The following is a 19,583-nucleotide window of genomic DNA, read 5'->3' on the forward strand; positions in this document are numbered from 1 at the left end:
TCTTTTTTATTGTACTGTTATGGAAATGCTTTTTTTATTCCATAAATTAACAACAAAATTTAAAAAGAGAGCTCAAAAAAAGAATAGTCTATTGATAAGGTATTATTGCATCATGATACAATTTCAAAATATGAATCTTTTTGTCTTATATTTGAAAAAATACTTCATAGATCTATGAATTCATCAATGGGGATACTTTCTCCTCTAACGCCTATCACAACATCCCTATGGGTTGTGTAACGGCAGTAAAGATCATGACCTGTGGCTGAAAATTCAAGGCTGTGTAGCCAATCTAGTGATGAGTATTAAATGGGTATCAAATTGGATGACAGACACACATCCCGTCAAAGGGCCCCTCCTTGAAGACTTTCCGATCTTGGTAGGATAAACCAGAGCTCATGTTCTGCTGACATCGCTGTCAAGAAGCCAGCATCACCCCTCCTGCTGTGGTGAGGCACCAGCAAAGAACTTTTAAACTAGAACTATCAAACCACATAACAGCTCCAAACTTGGGCTGTATGGGAGTAATACCCGTAAGTTCTGTTTATGACTCAGGTTTAGAAGGTTACTGCTCATGGTCATTTATGGTCCTTGAATTATAATGTAGCCAGGATAGGACGGCTGATGAAATCAGAGCTTTCTGCCTACTCAGCTATTGTGTTCACAATTTAACTTCCAGCAAATAAAAATTCTATTTCAATGATCTAAAATATGCTCTGTCAACATACATGTTTTTTGGACACGGCCAGTGTGGGAATTTGCTTTGCATGATCATGCATATCTGCTACAAGGGTTTTATTTTCTCTTTTTCTTTTCCCCTTAATGGGGATAGGGGAAAGATGAGAGAGAAAGAAAAACAGATTTTTGTTAAGTGAAAAAAAAAGCCAACCTTAATTTAAAAAATAAAATAAATGATGCCCTGTCAATGCCAACTATCCTTTGGGGAAAAGCTCCAACAGGAAGGAATTATTACAATAGACCTCTGGAAACTTCTAACTTCTTAAATGTCATCAAAATAAAACTTCAAATTTGATACTCTCTTCTCCTGCACAACCTGCAGGCTAACTACAAATATATTTTATGAAAGATAAAGAATTCTTGAGCAGTTATTCATAAATAAAAGTAGCTATTTCTTCTTATCTTTTAAATAGAATACACAGGGACTGGCTTTAAGTTACCAAGGAAGATGCTACGTTTCTTATTAAACTCTCCCCTCACTCCTTGTTTCCTTAATAGGAACAGATTTATGCTGTGTAAAAACCAGCATAACATAAGAAGGGAGACTTGATTTTTGAAAAAACACATCTAACTTTTTATTTTATTTAAGGTGGAGCCTTAAAACAGCAGATGTGTTATATCTGGTGACTAGTTATTCTTGACAAAAATTTGAAACAATCATCTTGAAGTTATTAGAACCTTTTATTAGGTGTCAGCCTTTGGCAGCCTCTCTCTCTCTCTCTGTTTCTCTCTCCCCCTCTCTCTGTCTCTCTCTCCCTCCCTCCTCTCCCTCCTCCTTCTTTCCCTCTTTCATTCTCTCTGTCTCCTTCTGTGTCAGTCTCTCAAAAACACACACACACACACACACACACACACACACACACACACACACAATTACTGGGTACTGTTGGTTGGGCAAAAGCCAGGTGGCAGGAAAGTAACCCTTGTGGTTGGAAAAAGGGACACTCCTAGAAACTTCTGTTTTCTGTTGTTCAAGGAGTACCCAAGCTAACAGTACCCTATATTTTGTCACAGAACTTTGATGACAGCACCCTGTAGAATGATATACATAGAAAGCTGTATAGAGTAGATATCTAATAAGCATTCATTGAACGAGTGAGTAGAATGTTAGCTAATCAGATGGAAAACAGAAGGAAAATTCTGTGGCATCTGTTTTCCAAACAATCTCATCTGCCCAGCTAAAAGGATAAGGTCAGATCAGAGTTGAATGGACAAATGAATGAATGATGAAAGTATGAAGGGTGGGGCCAGCTCAACTCTGGTACAGAACTTTTCCTCCCAATCTGGAAATCATCCACTAGTCTACAAATGATGACTTAAAAGTAGAACAATCAAGGTTCCCAGAGGGGGAAAAGAACCCAAAACAAAATCCAGCAAGTTCACTACACCTATTAGGAGAGCCTATATTCATTGCATATACACTGTCCTTTCCATTCCCAATGCCACCATCTTGGTCTAGGTTCACTCCACTTTACACCTTGTTATTATAACAATTTCCTCCTTTCCAGGAGTCTCTCTCTACTTTTTTTGGGGGGGGGGGGGGGGGGCCTAGGCAAGGAGGTTAAGTGACTTGTCCAAGGTCACACAGCCAGTAAGGGTCAAGTGTCTGAGGCCGGATTTGAACTCAGGTCCTCCTGATTCCAGGGTTGGTGCTCTATCCACTGTGCCCCCGTCTCTATTTCTCACACTGCATTCAGGGCCATCCCAGTCCTCCTGATCTATATCTAGCCACTGGCCCCAGATGACTCCAGAGGAGAAAGTGAGGCTGGTGACTCTGCACAGCCCTCCCTCTGTTAAATGCAATTCAATTGCAAGTCATGGCATCACCTTCCTGATGTCATAGGCCTCTTTGAGAATGAAGGATAAACAATAACTCTACATTATCATCATCATCATCATCATCATCATCATCATTATATTAATAGGCCTCAGCCCAAGCCTCACTTGCTCATTTTTTGGGTTTTGATAGCTCAGAGTGAATGTAAACAGCAATGTTTCTGTTCTGGCCAGAAACCTTGAGGGTCTTCCCTGCCCTGATTCTTTTGTGAGAGCAAACTAGGCCATCTTTTACCTGAATTCTTACTGAGCCTTTAACTACTGAATGAGTGTTGCCTCAGACAAACTGAGACCTCGGAAAGGTCATAGCTTGAGAAGGTCAAGGTCTCCCACTGAATCCTGGGCCATCACCAGTTGTCCCCACCTATGTCTTGCCATTGGACTCTGATGACTCTGGAGGAGAGAGCGAGGCTGATGATGAGCACAGCTCTGCCTCACTTAAATCTAATTCACTTGCAAGTCAGGACATAACCCACCTGACATCATTGGTCCTTTTGGAGAATGAAGGATGAACAACAACTCTATATCTACCTTTACTTAAAAATGCATCCTCTGTGCTGAAAGATATAAAACATCCTGAGAAATTGCTTGTTTTCTATACTTTTTCCCTCAATGCAAAAATTGTCAATGACTCCCTGTTGTTTACATAATAAAGTTCCAACTCCTTATTTTAGAATTCAAGCCTCCTCCCCCATAATGGCCCTAACCTCTCATTCAGTTCAATAAACATATACTAAGTTCCATTGTGTACAGAGTACTATGTTAGGTGCTTGGTGGGATATAAAAATTAAGACAAAACATGATCCTTGCCATCATGGAACATACAGTCTAGAATAACTTTATTTATCACTGCAAAGGAACACAGAATGATAAATCTAGAGTTAGACAGGACCTTAGAGATAATGATGCCTCTGCTCTTGCTAAACTGGTCAACTTATTTTTCCCTGAACATGCCTTGTAATCTCCCACCTTCATGCCTTTGCTCATGCCATTTCAATTCACCGATATGATATCATTCACAAGTTAATCCTCCCTGCCCAGGGCTAAGAGGGGCTAGCTCTTTAAAACATACTGGCACCACTTATTTCACACGGTTGCTATGAAGATCTTAGTTCTCAATATTCAAATTAATCTGTGATCTTATTTACTTGGGTGTTCCCTCCAACAATGCTGACTGCAACTCATCCACACAAGTTGATCCTGTGGGACTCTTGGCCATGTCTCTCCCCAAATTCACCACAAGGAGTCCACGTGACACGATGGAAGCCTTTCTTGTCTTCTCCTGACATCACAAGGCTTTCAGTGGAGCATACTGGCTGTCCACCTGTCATAACTCACTCTCATCAACCATTTGATATCATTTCCTCCTGTTCTTTGAAGCTCTTCATTGATTAAAATTTGCAGGCTTTCCATGGTCACCATGTGCTCCTTATTTTCAAATCTACAGAGACTGTTATATTCAATGTCTCATGACCATAAAGCAAGATCGGTAGAATGTCAGCATTAAAAATACAAGTCTTTGCTTTGGGCCGATGCTGGGGAAGAAGCTTGGGTTATTAAAAAAAAAAAAAAAAAAAGCTCTGCAATTTCCTGAAGACAATACAATCTGCTTTTCTTCTCCTCTTGGACCGATGTCCACCTGCACTACCTATCCCAGATATACATACTAATGAACAAGTTCTACAAGTGGTTTATCCAAACACATTTCATAATCTGGGCAGTAGACATTCTTCATCCATTTGATCACTCCTGTATGGATGATTAGGCCAAATTCTTTTGAACGCTTATGGATTTCTTCCAGAGGGCAATTCAAGGTTCTAGATTTAGATGCAATTAGCGTAATGTCCTCTGCAAACAGAAGTGTTTGGAGGACCCTACCACCCATAGCAAATCCTTCAACTTAGACAATTTTCTAGATATCCTTCATCACTGTGGCAAAAAAATGTTGATCAGCAGCATCTCTCTATTTTGCACAGTGAGGACTGAATAAGATAATATATGCAAAGCATTTAAAAACCATTTGAGTTTTCATTATCTACTCCAAACCCCTTCCTTTTTAAAGATGAGAAGACAAAGACTCTTGCATCTCTATTCTCCCCTCTAAGTCAAGAAAAAAGATCTACACTTGCCATTACTCTGGGTGCTGAAGCTCATGTGAACTCCTAGCAGAGATGTGGAGAAGCCCTGAACTGGATTGAGAAAGTGGTAGAAAGCTAACCTAGGAGACATGCACTGGAGCCCTTTCACATTTCAGGTGCCAAAGTACCATGACTCTCTCAAATGTACTAACACAATAGATTGGTTATTCAATCACATCATTCTTTGGATAATAGGCATATTGTCAACCACTTATTTTTCCCTCTATAGAATATTACAGCAATCCCTTTAGAATAATCACTGATTTTACTGCTCTTGGACAAATTGCGTCTGTCTACTCCCCTATGGCTCCATTCACCATCTCTGTAACTTTACAACCCAAATATCCCTTCCTGGTCACCACTCCCCTTTAAATATTATCTTTCCCATCTCCAATAGAATTGTAAGATCTTCCATGGAAGGAACTTCTTTGATTTATATTTGTATCCTCAGAACTTAGCACCATGCTTGACACAAAATAAGAACTTAATTAAATACTTTCTCATTCATTCATTCATTGAGAAGATCCTGTAATATTCTAAGGCTTGATGTAATCAGAATAGTATCATTTACATAAACCAGAGTATCTAAGGAGGTTACCTAAGATTACTTCGATTAAATGTAAGCTTTTATGGGTTCCACCACACTGGAAAGGCCAAGTATGATCTTGGAAATCTATTGAGCATATCCCATCAAAGAATCAACCTACCTAAGTATGGAGACTAATTAATGGCTACTTTGTTCATGGCAACGCACGAATCAAGTAAGCACAGTCTAAATTCATTTTATTTCTGAGGCTATCTCAAAGCATGGGTTGGTTATTTCTATAGGCTTTTCATAAACAACTTCATTTTTACTCTGGCTTTTGGTACCTTTTTGTAAGAACTTAGAAATTATTTCTTATAGCCAATTACTGGGCAGTTAAGAGTTCAGAGTTAGAAAAATTCAAAGGAATTTCCAACTGCTTTTAGGATTTTAAAAGTATTTTAATGAGAACCACAAGGGCTAGGAGGAGTGAGGGAAGCTTATCAGCTGAAACTTTTTGTACTATGAACTTACGATCATCCACTAAACGCAACTGTGCGAGATACTGTGCAAAGGAAAGTCAGACATGGTCTCTGTCCATAAGCAGCTTAACAACAATAGCAATAATGAAAGACATTGAAACACCACTCTAGATGTACAAAACATTTGACATGCATTTGTTGACTCACTCCTCATAAGAAATCTATGAGGCAGGTAGGTACTACAGGTAATATTAAACCCATTTGAAATAGGCCAAAACTGACACTTGGAGAAGCTTAGCCATCTGCCCATCATCACACTGATGGTAAGGGTAAGTAGCAGGGGTGGGATGCAAACCCAGTCCACCATCCAGGCTACCAGGCTGCCTCCCTCCTTTCAGTTTACAATTCAATGGGAAAGAAAAGATAGATGCCTAAAGTCCTAAAATCCTATAGGCCACTATAATACAAAATAGGACAATAAATATAGAAGCAAGGTACCACAGCTTCTTGGTAGGAGAGCTAACTTCTGACAAGGAATGTGGGAGGAAAACTATGGGGAAGGGTGCTATGGGCTCTCATCTATCTTCTCTTGAAGTGATTTTTCATGGGATCATAAAATCTGAGAGACAAACATCAACGGTTATCTAGTCCAACTTACTCATATCATAATCCCCAGCTAAAACATTCTCATAAAGTGGTCATCCACACCATGCTCAAAGACCTCTAACGATGGACCAGTAATGGAGGGTAAAAAGCCAACAACAGAATCAGATATCATTATTTTCAACTGGGACTACACTTTATCTGTGCCCCTTTTACTTCATGTTTTAAAAGTTTCATTTTACTGCAAGATAACACAAAGCAAGCAAATTAGAAGCTCTTGGGCACAGAGAATCCCTATGTAGATACATATACATCTACTTTACTTGTCTGAGTTATAATAGCTGACACATAATGAAATAAATCTACATGTTATTTCATTTGCAATAATATGTACTATTTCAATAGGTCATTATAAATGCACATATAATTTCACTATATCCACATATTCATACCCCTCCCTGTCTCGATATAGAAAGCAATAAATTTATATCTATATAGATATATAGAACACTCTCTCTCCTTCTCTCTCTCTCATACACACATACTTTTCCCCCTTGATATGGACTGCTATAGATCTATATCGATAGAGATATAGAACTATGTCTCTCTGCATATATATGTATGTACACACACATATATGTAGAGAGAGGGAGAGACAGAGAAGGAAGGAGTGGGAATGTTGGCTTCTGTTAGAAATATCTTACACTATAAAGAACTTGCTTCTCTGGTACAGTAAACTGTCATTTTCTATGGACTACTGTATAGCATAATTAGAAGAAACATGGGGCGGGGGGGTAACCTACAGTCTCGCTTCCTCAATAAAGACAACCTACAGTATCTGACTGAAAAAAAGTCCCAAAGACTGAGAACAGACCATTGTTTTTATACACTGCAGTCATTCACCTCCTCAAAAATATTTTGGCTGTGGATTAAGTTACTGCTTCAACCTTTGGTATTATTTTACCTGCCTCAAACCAGCAACTTTAAGTATGACCATAAATGAGATTAAGGGGTTTTCTATTACCCCAGATAAGCTTGAATATTCTGCTCAAGTAACATTTAGTAACTGACATCACCAGGAATTTACAAGGAATTGCAATGATTCCCTCAGCATAATGCCCTATTTTCTTTATATAAATTCTTGGTTTTCCCCCCAAATCTATGCTTCTGCAAGAATTTTATGTTTTATACATTTCCCTTAAGCTTGGCACAAGAACCCCAAGGATGGATAGGAGTTGGATTCATGGACAAGAAGGCAGACACAGGCAGTCAGGAGATTAGTGTAAGCCTGGAATGTTGGGGAGTAGAAGGGCCTGAGAATTACTCAGAGGATAAGTCTGCCTATCCTGGTAGAAAGTATCCATTTAAAAAACTGAATACTCTTAACTGAAAAGTAATTTCTAAATCTAGGGTCAGAACTAATAAGAGTCATGTTAAAGACATACTTACACACACTTAAATTTCCCCACCCCCACCCTGAACATGTCATGCTCTTTCTTATGCCTGAAGCTTCAATCTTCCCCATCCCTCTGTCTACATGGTCCTTTCCATCAATCCCCCTTTCACCTATCCTTCTAGGATCTCTACTATTCTAACCTCCTCCTTCACGAACCTGCTCTAACACCCAATGCTCATGCTATCACAGCATCTGCTATCTGGGACACTCAAATGATACCTAATCAATCCAAAGATGCCACATGACATCTTTTCCAGTTATATTTTGACTCAGCTTTTGTTTTGCCTTCTAGATCCTAAAGGTCCTTTAATAATAATAGTTAACATTTAGATAGCACTTTAAGATTTGCAAAGCATTTTACATATATTATCTCAGTTGATACCTGCAACAGCCCCATGAGGTAGGTACTATTATTATCTCCACTCTGCAGATGAGCAAAATGAAGCTGAGAGAGGTCATGTGACTTGCCCTGAGTCATACACCTAACTGATGTATGAGAAAGAAAAGAAAGAAAGGAAGGAAGGACAGATGAAAGGAAGAAAGAAAAGAAGGTGGCCAGTATGTAACAAGACTGAATGATAAAAGATAGCCAAACCAAGTACTTTAATGAGGTCCATAAAATGTAAAATGACCTACAAGTAGGTCTCTAGCACATTGCCCAGATCCTCCTCTGAAGGAGAACATAGACAAGAGTCACACAAGATGAGAAGATACAGATGAGTTATAATCTGTACAGATGAAGAAAGTAGACATACTGCACTGTTGAGATTAAAGATTTACTGCAGACCTAAGTGGCTGAAGAAAAATCCAGTGCTAGGACATAGATGTCACTTGTATATCTGAATTTGAATTCAGCTCTATTGCTATGAAAGTATCTAAATAAAAATGAGGGAGGGGGCAAACTGTGGCAAACATGAAGATGACTTAATGATAGAAACATGAAGATGACTTAACAAATAGAAATAGATTTAACAAAGGAAAAGCTATTTGGCTTAAATAGCAATATAAGTTTGGAGTCTCTTCTTGGAGAAAAGATCTAAGTTTGAATATTACCTCTGAAGCATGTAAACAAAGCAAATCACTGAACCTTGGGGAGCCTCGGTTTCTTTATCTGTAAAATGGGGATAATAATCCTTGTAGAACTGACCTACTCACAAGTTTGTCAGGAGGATCAAATGAGACAATAATGTCTGTAAAGTGCTTTCTCAGCCTTAAAGTAACATACATCAACCCTTGTAAAAATCATGCCAATTTTGCCACCAGTTACTTCTGGAGACATGACTAGAGTTCATATTCCTCTCTCCACACACACACACACACGCACACACACACACAAATACACAGAATCATATGTATTATTTCCAATGTAACTACACAATTCAATTGTGCAAAGTTTGACCCACTTTAAAATGAAAAAGTTTAAATAAGAAGTTGCATTTGTTATTTCATCATCAATAACATTTTGCTTGTTCAACAACACCACAGATGGAAAAAAGAGCAAGAATCGCCTGGGTTGATGGGCAAGCAGGTTGGTATCCTGGAGGCCTGTGTTGGAGCGGCCCTTACTTGTACTGCTGGTGATCTTTTGTGCTTCTGGTTTTGGCCATGAATCTCTCTGCTAACTTTTCCAGGTTGCGGGAATACTCCGTCTCAATTTCAGCTTTTTTGCGGAAGAAGTCTTGCAGGTCCTGCAGGAGCTGTACCCGCATCTCCGTCTGCTGCTCCAGGCATTTCTGCTGCTCTATCAGCTGAGCTCGAATTTCTAAAAATGAAAGAAAACAGAATGAGCAGGTGCAGGAAAAAGTAAGAAGATGTATTAACATGATTAGAACATGTAACAGGGAAGTAATCAGCTTCTCACTGTATTCAGCATTTACCAAACCAAATTCAATTTGGGCTTCAGTATCCAGGACAATTGCCAATCCTTTTTTTTTTTTTTTTTATTAAATAGGACAAACATGAAGATAATCAATGAAACAAAAAAACCCCAAAACCATTAGCCACTTTTCTACTACTATTAATATTTGGCGAGATGTAATTATAAGTCATGAAGAAGAAAGAAAATCAAGTGCTTAAGAGACTGCCACAGTTATTAGCAAGGACTTTTACAGATTTCTGAATAATCAAATATACTCTGGGATTTTTTTTCACCTCAATCAACTTAAAGCCAACATGGGTTAGAAAAGAGCATCATTTCTTCCCGGCTTCTAATCTACCACATGTCTTGCCAGTTGGCAATATACAGAGACTGACATCTGGTAATTTTTATTTAGTGCGTGTATTTCTAGTTTGTCAAAAATACACAGCGTCAGAATCATGGGGATGCTGCTTCTAAAAATAGCTTCTTTTTTTTCTTTCCAAATAATTCATGCACAATTGGGCTGCCTTCACAAGGGGATTCCACTTCTTGGTTCCATTCACAAAATTCACGTGTGCCTCCTGCTTAACCTTCGCTATTTAGAAAATGCTTTAACCAAAAGCTTATAGATACCTCTTGCATGGGCAGAATGATTTGATTGCTAATCTTCATGATTTTTAATATATTAAGGTGGCCTGACATTGATTCAAAGTGAAGGTTAAGCTTTTAGCAGTTTTTATTTCACCAAAGTAGAAAAGCAAAATGTGTCATGTAAAAATACTCACAGACACGGGTAACAATAAATTATGTGTGTTTTGGAAAACATGAGACTGTAGGTAACAACTACTGACTTTTTTTGACCTATGATGGAGGTATGAGCTCCAAAAAAAGAAATATCTTCATAATGGAAAACCTCCTCATTTTCTCATTAATGACTTCAATAGACTTTGGATAAAGTGAGTTTGAAAACATTAATGAGTATAGCAGAGAAACAATGTTCAAAGAGCACTCCCTTGACTTGATCCCTGCTATTTAAGATGGAAGTACAGACATACAGTGAAATGTCCAATCCATGCAAAACAATGCTCCCCCTTCCTCCTCTTAAGATGGCTACCTGAGTGGAAAAGGCCAGCTCTTACACATGTATACCAGCAAAGATCTAAGAAGAGCACCAGATCAAATAACATTCAGGAAATCCAAAGAGAAACTGTGGTCCAGGCTCAAGACTGCAGGAAAAAAATAGCCAGCAGCCTGCAGGCGCTAGAAAAGGAGTCCTACTAGAAAACCAGCACAAGAACAGATAAACATGCCTGTAAGCTTAGACCAGAAGCCCCCTAGGAGCACCTAAAACTATAGTGAAGTGTACCTAAAAGCAAACAAAAAAGCTGAAGGGTGGTCAGAAATCCAAGTCAGTCTGAGAGCCCAAAGGGCACTAGAAATTAATAGCACTCTGACCTGAAAACTCCAGAGGGCCTTCAGGACCACATCACTCTGAACCTGAATGATCCAAGGGGGCTTAAAACCTGCAAGTGCTCTGAGCACAAACATACCAGGGGAAATGGATGCCAGCATTAGAAATTTAGGAAATAGGGGGCAGCTAGGTGGTGCAGTGGATAGAGCACCGGCTCTGAAGTCAGGAGGACCTGAGTTAAAATCCAGTCTCAGACACATAACACTTACTAGCTGTGTGACTCTGGGCAAGTCACTTAACCCCAATTGCCTCACCAAAAAAAAAGAAAAAAGACCAAACCAAAAAACAAACCCCCCCCAAAAAAACAACAAAAAACCAAAGAAATGTAGGAAACAGAGGTCAGGGTCAAACAGGGACCAACTACTAGGCCCTCAGGAGGGGTAAGGGCCTAGCCTAGTCTAGCCTTGGCAAACATCCCAAATCAGGAACTTAGGCTAAAGATAACAGTAGACAGAAGACAACAATGAACACTATAAAGAGATATTATGGATCCAGAGATGCCCAAGAGACAAACCCAGAAGGGTTCAATTCTAGAGTCTCAGAGAAAAAAAAAATCACTTGTCCATAAGGACTACAAGAATACCTGTAAGAAATGAAGTAAAAAAGAAAATTAATTAAATTTTAAATAAAATAATAGTTTTTTTTGGGGGGGGGGGGCTGAAAGGAGATCAAATAACTTAGAACAAAAGGTAGAAAACCTTGCATAAGAGATCCCCTGAAAATCATTAGAGACAATTAAGAATATTGAAACAAAATCAAAAAACTGGAAAAAATAAAACAATATATCTACTATTAAAAAAAAAACTCATTTAGAAAAGTTTAAGGAGGGATCATCTAAAACGTATCAGACTCCCAGAAAACCATCACCAATAATCCCCTAGACATGATATGCCAAGAAGACTATCCAGTTCTAGGAGAACCAGAGGACAAAGCAAAAAACAGAAAGAATCTATTGGTGACCTCTTGAAAGAAACTTGAAGATGAGAACTTCCCAGAATGATATAGCCAAAAATTCCGAGCTTCCAGGTCAAATAAAAAAATGTTGCAAATAGCCAAAAAAGTACCAGGGAACCACAGTCAGGATCATATAGATTAAGCTCCAACTATTATAAAAAGGGAGAAAATCCTAGAATACAATATTTGAAAAGGTAAAAGATAAAAAGTAAAAACCAAGAAAAACTTAACATGCAAGACTGAGTATAATCCATCTGAGGAAAAAGTAAACCTTCAAGTACTTTCCAAGAATTTCTTATGAAAAGATCAGAGCTGAATAGAAATGATGAAATGCAAACACAGTAGTCAAAAGAAACCTAGAAAGTAAATACATAAGAGAAACTGGAAAGGAATATATAGGGAAAAAACTAGCAAATGTCCCATCAGAACCCTATTATTTTCAACGGTCAAAAAGAGAGTTAAATAAAACAAATAGAGGGACTGTGTATTTCATTTCGTTTTGATGGTCTTACAGGAAGAAAGGGATGAAAAAAAGGAAACACTGTGGAAGAGAGGTGGGAAAAAGAGTAGAACTTTTTTTTTTGAAGACAGATCATGAAGAAAAAAGAAAGAAAGGAGGGAGGGAAGGAGGGAAGAAGAAAGAATGAATCAGTGATAAGAGTCTGCACGAAAGGAAAAGAAAGAAAGTAATTGAAGCACTTTAAAAAAATGAGCAGAACGAAATTCAGAGAGAGACGGACAAACAGAACAGCTTTGAAGCTAATATGCTGAATTTAGTATATACTTAAATTTAAAAAGAAAACTAGGTCGTATGAATAGACATTCACCATTTATTTAATAGACAATCTCCTTCTGTTCTTAGTATATGAAAATAATCGCATTTGTGGCTGCTTGTGGAGTTCAAAATAACAAAAATTATATATATGTACATATATGGATGCATATAATGCATACATACATACACACATATATAATACATACATATATACACATAAACACGTGTATATTTAAAAAAAAATACAACTCAGGTGGCAACTCTTGCAAAGGGCCTTTCACAATTCTTTCCAATTGTTAGTGCATTTTCCTTCTTGAAATTATTTGTATGACTTTGTATGTACTTTGCCTTTACTTATCTGTGTACAAGTCCCCTCCACCACAGGCGGGTGGGGAGAGTTGTCAGGGACTGTTTCACTTTTGTCTGTGCTTTTTAAAAATTGAACTTTAAGAAAGACCCTTGGAATGTGACAATTTGGGTGCCAGTTGTGTCTGTCACAGAACTTGGGACAGGAAATCATTTGACATTTCTGGGGCCCTGTGTCCTTATCCATAAAATAGGGACAGCACAGCGCCTATCAATTAGCATGGTGCCTGGCACATAACAGGCATCTAACAAATGTTTACTGATTGATTAATTAGTTTAAAAACAAAAAACCTTGCTCTTTGTCGCAGGGTTGTTGTAAGGAAGGCACCAGATAAAGCACAAAGCAGTGTGTACATGTGTATATGTATATATATATAGTCAGTTTTTTTCCTTTTTAGATAGCCTTGTTGGGAGTGGTGGTGGAGGGGGAGAGAACCTGAGGTTCTCCGCCTCAGATTTTCAAATCCAATAGTTTAGGCATCTTTTTACTCATTTCACAGAAATGCTGTGAACACCAGAGCGAACCATTTCTGAGAGTTTATCACCACCACCATCTGCTTGTCACTTGATCAAAGAAACTGCTTTACAAACCAGAACTATAATCAGCATGCCTGCCAACCTCACTCTCAACACATGGAGACACTAAGAATTTTTTTTTGCCCTTTTAAAAGAATGATCAAGAGTCTTCATTCAGCAATTTCAGTAAAACTTCAGAACCAATAGAATATTTAACACATCTGGCTGTGCTAAGAAAAAAAATACATCAATTGCCTAATGAAGGATGAGGGGTAGCCCTTACTGTGAGAGAGCCAAAATCTCTGACCAAAAAATAAAAGTGGGAGAAAACACACGTTGGGGTTCACTGGGAAATTGAATACAGGGAAGCCTCAAAGCTATGTAGAGTCATTATGAGACGCCATGCCCAATTTGCATTCTTCTTTCTCTGGTCAAGGCTTTAAAATCAGGACTGAAAAACTAGAAAAAAGTAATACATATGCTTCATTTTTAATACGTTTAAAAAAAATCCTACCCAAACCGTACCTATAGCTGGCTATCTGGAAGGTTTACTTAGTTGAGCACAAGTAATTTCCTAATTAAGTAGGAAGAATTGTGTTATTTTGAAAAAATTTGGATGTGGAAAGAAGACTCCGGATTATATGAAATGCAATAAATGTCCTCCACTGCCCCTTCACCCTCAAAGATCTATAGGGGATATGTCAGCTGAACCTCTTCCCAGGAATAGGGACTGTTCCTGTGCTTTCATTGATTTATGGATGAAGAAGCTCCATCTACAAAATTCAAGTCAACCCTTTCTCTGCAATTTATGAATCGTAAAGAGTTGTCTAAAACACTGAGGAGTTAAGAGATTTCCCCAGGGTAACAGCTAGTATTGAACCCAAGTCTTCCTGGCTGTGAAGGGTGTCACTCTAGGTCACCTTGCCTCTCTATGGTATCTTGGGGAATGGGAAAGCTAACTTCAGGAATGAAAATAGGAAATATTGGAAAGACAAGAACCATTTAGAGACCTTATGTTCTATTGGCTTTCACAAAGGAGGGCAGCATAAGGCAGTGGGAAGAATGTGGAGAAAAATGGGTTCAAACCTTCAGCTACTTGGGTCTTAGTTTGGTCATCTGAAAAAACACAAGGGTTGAACTCTATGACTTCTGAGGTCCCTAGGAGCTCCGTAACATAAGACATTATGATCACTTCCTCTTTTATGTGTTATCACTCTGTGGTGTTGACCCTTGGTACTCAAAGTCTATGTTTCAAGGAAATACAAGTTCCTGTAGGTCCTACCAAGCTGGGAAGGCTTCAAGCATAGGCCCAGCAGCGGACTCTTTAAAAAGCATATTAAAGCTTGAAGAGGCTCATTAGCAAAATACTGACAGTCAAGGGCTGAAGTTTTTTTTGGTCATAATTCATGAAACCATAGCACAACTAGGTGGAATATTCATTGTTCATGGTTGGGACCATATCAATACAATAAAAATAACATCACCTAAGTTAATTTACAGATTTAGAACTATGCTAATCAATCTAACAATAATTAATAATAAACATTTATAGTCAATAAACACTTATTAAGTGCCAACTGTGTGCCAGTGTAGTACTAAGCCCTAGGGATAAAAATAAGAAAAATACAGTCTCTGCCTTCTAGGAGCTTGCAGTCTAATGGAGGAAAACAAGCCAAAGGAGGCCAAAAAGGGGAAAAGTCAGCTGCTAGTAGGGGGTATGAGCGTTTAATGGTGGTGGAGCAGAAACCAAGCAGAGCAGCTGATGGGAAAATGGAATTAGCTGGAAATTTATGAACCCACTATGAAGGGAGGGTTTGAGAGGAGTTTCTTGCTCTGCCCTCTGGCTCTCCAATCAGAAGGAAGAGGCACCTAAGAATGCAGAGGACGTGTTGCCTAGTAAAGCTGAATTAGTATGATGATGAGCTCTCAAAGAAACCAAGAAGTTATTTTGCATACAGCTAATCAAAATAGTAACAATATTCACTGACATCTAGTATCCTAAGAAAACTTTTTTTTTAAAGTGGGAATAAAGAGGAAAAAGAACTTCTAGACCTTAGAATATAAAGTACTACTCATCAAAATTATTTGATACAAGTTAAAAAATAGAAAAATGAGTGGAATAGACTAGGTAAGAAAGAATAAGAAACGATCAAACTCAATAACCCAATACTCAATAAATCAGAAACCATAAACAAAGGAGGGGAAGGTGTAAGATTCTCTCTTTGATAAAATCACTGGTAAAACTAGAAAGCAGTGAGACAAAAAAATAGGTTTAGTTCAGTATATTACAACCCATATTCTGACAAATTCCAAATTTACAGTTAGGTTAAATATAAAAGATGATATTATTTTAAAAATTGAAGATCATTCACAACTCTTAATGAAATAAAGGCTAGAAGAAGTCATAAAAGACAAAAATAGATCATTTTGATGACACGAAATTAATTTTGCATAAACATAATCAATTCAGTTAGTATAAAAAGAAAAACTGGTGATTAGGAAAAATCTTTGTATCAAATATTTCTTAATAAGTACCTTTTAAGCAAGATACATAAGGAATTAATAATGATAATAATTAGAATTAATAATGATAATAATTCATCATAATAACTATTTATATAGTGCCTACTGTAATACTATATACTGCCTAATGTCAGGCATTGTGCGAAGCACAATAAAGATATATCTCATTTGAGATAAAATATCTCATTTATAAATATATCTCATTTGAGCCTTATGACAAATCTGGAAGGTGCATGCTATTGTTTGCGTAATTCAGTCATTTTTCAGTCATGTCCAACTCTTCATGACCCCATTTGGGGTTTTCTTGGCAAAGATACCAGAGTAGTTTGCCATTTCCTGCACTAACTCTTTTTACAGATGAGGAACTGGGACAAACAGGGTAACTTGCTCAGGGTCACACAGCTAGTAAGCATCTGAGAACCGACTGGAACTCAAGAAGATGAGTCTTCCTGATTCTCTGACCGGCCCTCTATCTACTGAGCAACCTAGCTGCCCCGTATATGCTGTTACCCTCCCCCCCCATTTTATGATGGAGGAAACTGAGGCAGATAGATAAAGTGACTTGCCTAAGGTCACACAGCTAGTAAGTGTCTGAAACTGGATTTGAACTCAGGTCTTTCTGATTCTAGCCCCAGCACCGTATCCACTGCACTATCTAGCTGCCTAACATATTCTAACACATGTAAGATCAGGAACAATACCTTAATGGTTAAGTGATCAAAGAATATGAGCAGTTTTCAAAAGAAAGGCAAACTATTAACTATCACATGAAAGAATACCCCAGATCATGAATAAAGAGAGAATTGCAAAGCAAAATAACTGAGGTTTCATCTCACTTCAAGAAAACTGTCAATGACAAAAGATGGAAATAATGTTCAATATGTTTCAAAGAAACAGAGAAACACTGATTGGCTATTTATTTGTGAATCTGTAAATAGTCTGCCCTTTTTGAAAAACTAATATGGAATTATGCTTAAAAAAAAAAAAGGTAGCAAAAATGTCCCATACCCTTTCATGCAGGGATCCCACTACCAGGTATACACCTCAGATCAAAGACTTAAAGATCTCTCGTATAACAAAATATTCATTGGAGCATTTTTTATGATAGCAAGGAACTAGAAACCAAGTCAATACTTAGTTTGGAAAAGTCTATACAAAGTGTAGCGCATGAATAGAATGGATTATTACTGTCTTGTAAAAAATAACAGATATGGGGGCAGCTAGGTGGTGCAGTGGATAAAGCACTGGCCCTGAAGTCAGAAGGAACAGAGTTCAAATATGACCTTAGATCAAACACTTGACACTTACTTGCTATGTGACCCTGGGCAAGTCACTTAACCCCAACTGTCTTAGGAAAAAAAAAACTACTTATAAAAAAAAAATAACAGATATGAAGAATTTGGAGAAGCATGAGAAGGCTTCTATGATCTGATGCAGAGTAAAAAAGTCAAAACCAGGAAAACAATAAAAACAAAAGGCAACAACATAGACGCAAAAGGCACTAAAACAAAATTGAACACGGTAATGGTTAAATCTTGTTGTGATGGCTAAAGCTGGCCCAGGAAAGAGTTGATAAAATGCATATCGCTCTCTTTACTACAGATGTGGAGTATGGGTATGGAATACTACAGTCTACCAGATGTGGTGAATGTGCTGGCTTTGTTGAACTGTTTTTCTTTTCTTTTTAAAATATCTTTTTTTTTTTTAACAAAGGTTCTTTGAATGTAGAGATCATAGCATTATAAATCTAGAGATGATTCAGAGGTCATCTAGTCAGAATGTTGTTTCCTCAACTGTAAAATGGGCATAATAATTCCACCTTACACCCCAGAATTATTGTAAAGAACAAAAGAGAAAAAGTTCTACGTACACACCTTAAAGTGTTATATAATGTTGCTCTTATTCTACAAACGAGGAGTCTGAATCCCAAGGACGCTAAACAATTTATCCAAAATCATACGGATAGTAAGGATCACAGACAGGATTTGAATCCAGGTCTTTTGAACACAGATACGAGCTATGTGAACCTGGGCAAGGCACTTAACCCTGTTTACCTCAGTTTCCTTATCTGTAAAAATGAGCTGGGAGAAGGAAATGGCAAACTACTCCAGTATCTTTGCCAAGAAAACCCCAAACGGGATCATGAAGAATCAGACACGACTGAAACTACTGAATAATTAAAAATGAAAGACATCAACTTTAAAAATAACTTGCAAATGGCAAGGGGTATAGAGAAATAATTTCAAGGAAGTGGGGTGATCTTATAGCAAGAGGCAGAAATAATAGGTGAAAAAGCTGAGTGCTGGGTATGCATGAAATGTTAAAAGAACCAGAGAAAGACTGAACTTCACTGGGTAGATACTCCATCAATAATTAATTAGAAGCCACGAGCAAGGAGAATGCAAGTTTAAAAGGTGTGGATGGGCTATAACTAGTAGAGTAAGCAACCACAGGAATGAAATAATAGATGCACAATATTTCCTAATAAGTCCAGGATCTGAATGAAATCCACCTTTGTCATTCTCATTTCAGTCATGATTACAAATTCAATGCTTTTATGTCAATACTCCCTAGAAAGTATATCATAAATATTTAATGAAGATGCACAATCTATGAGTAGAAATGACAGCAAGTAATAAATCCCTTGTATAAAACACTTTTCCAAATTATATTGACCAAGAAAGCACAACCACAGGTTATTAAATTTTAACCTGACCAGATTAGAGTTGTCATAATCTTCCACAACAGCTGGGCAGCTGATCATCTTAAATATGCATTTTCTCTATAGACCAGATTATATTATCCAGCATCCTTCCTTCTAGAAAAGGGCTGTCTTTACCGACAAGTACTACATTCTGAACTTTGAACTCTGAATTTCTGTGCAAAATGTTATAAACCATGGGTGTGTATGTTTCTAGTCTTTCAGGTGAGCTGGTCTGTTTCTATTTCAGTCATTCTGGAGTCAGTTATCTTTAGCATCCAAAGAGAAAACAAAATCACCAGTTTTAGATTTATGACATCCTATTATTCAGTTCTTAGGGTATTGTGATATTTCTACTTAATTCAATGCAACTAATTCAATTCAAACACTGACTTGGGAAGCCACTTCTTGGCACATGGAACCAGTAATGTGAGGACAGACAGTACAGGACTGAAGACATGGGGCACTTACAATCACTTAGCACAGTGCGTTACACATAGTAGGTAATGAAGTAGGAGGCCGGATTTGGAATCAAGAAAACTTGAGTTTAAGTCTCACTTCTGGACAGATAGGAGTTTTGTGACCTTGAGCTTAACCTTTCAGAACTTAACTTTTCAGAATTCCAGGTAATTCTCCAAGACTA

The 19,583-nt window shown here is 37.8% G+C and overlaps 1 protein-coding gene across 2 annotated transcripts in view; it reads right to left on the minus strand.

Annotated features, from left to right (window-relative positions):
- SRGAP1 (SLIT-ROBO Rho GTPase activating protein 1) overlaps nt 1-19,583 on the minus strand; it is a 315,572-nt gene that overhangs the window by 172,873 nt on the left and 123,116 nt on the right. For both annotated transcript variants that reach the window (XM_027854191.1, XM_027854190.1), the window contains exon 2: nt 9,343-9,538. In XM_027854191.1, the coding sequence (XP_027709992.1) occupies nt 9,343-9,538 (196 nt within the window). The remainder of the gene's footprint in view (nt 1-9,342; nt 9,539-19,583) is intronic.

This window comes from Vombatus ursinus, unplaced genomic scaffold (assembly GCF_900497805.2).
Source record: "Vombatus ursinus unplaced genomic scaffold, bare-nosed wombat genome assembly UNPS02010320.1, whole genome shotgun sequence".
Lineage (NCBI taxonomy): Eukaryota > Metazoa > Chordata > Mammalia > Diprotodontia > Vombatidae > Vombatus > Vombatus ursinus.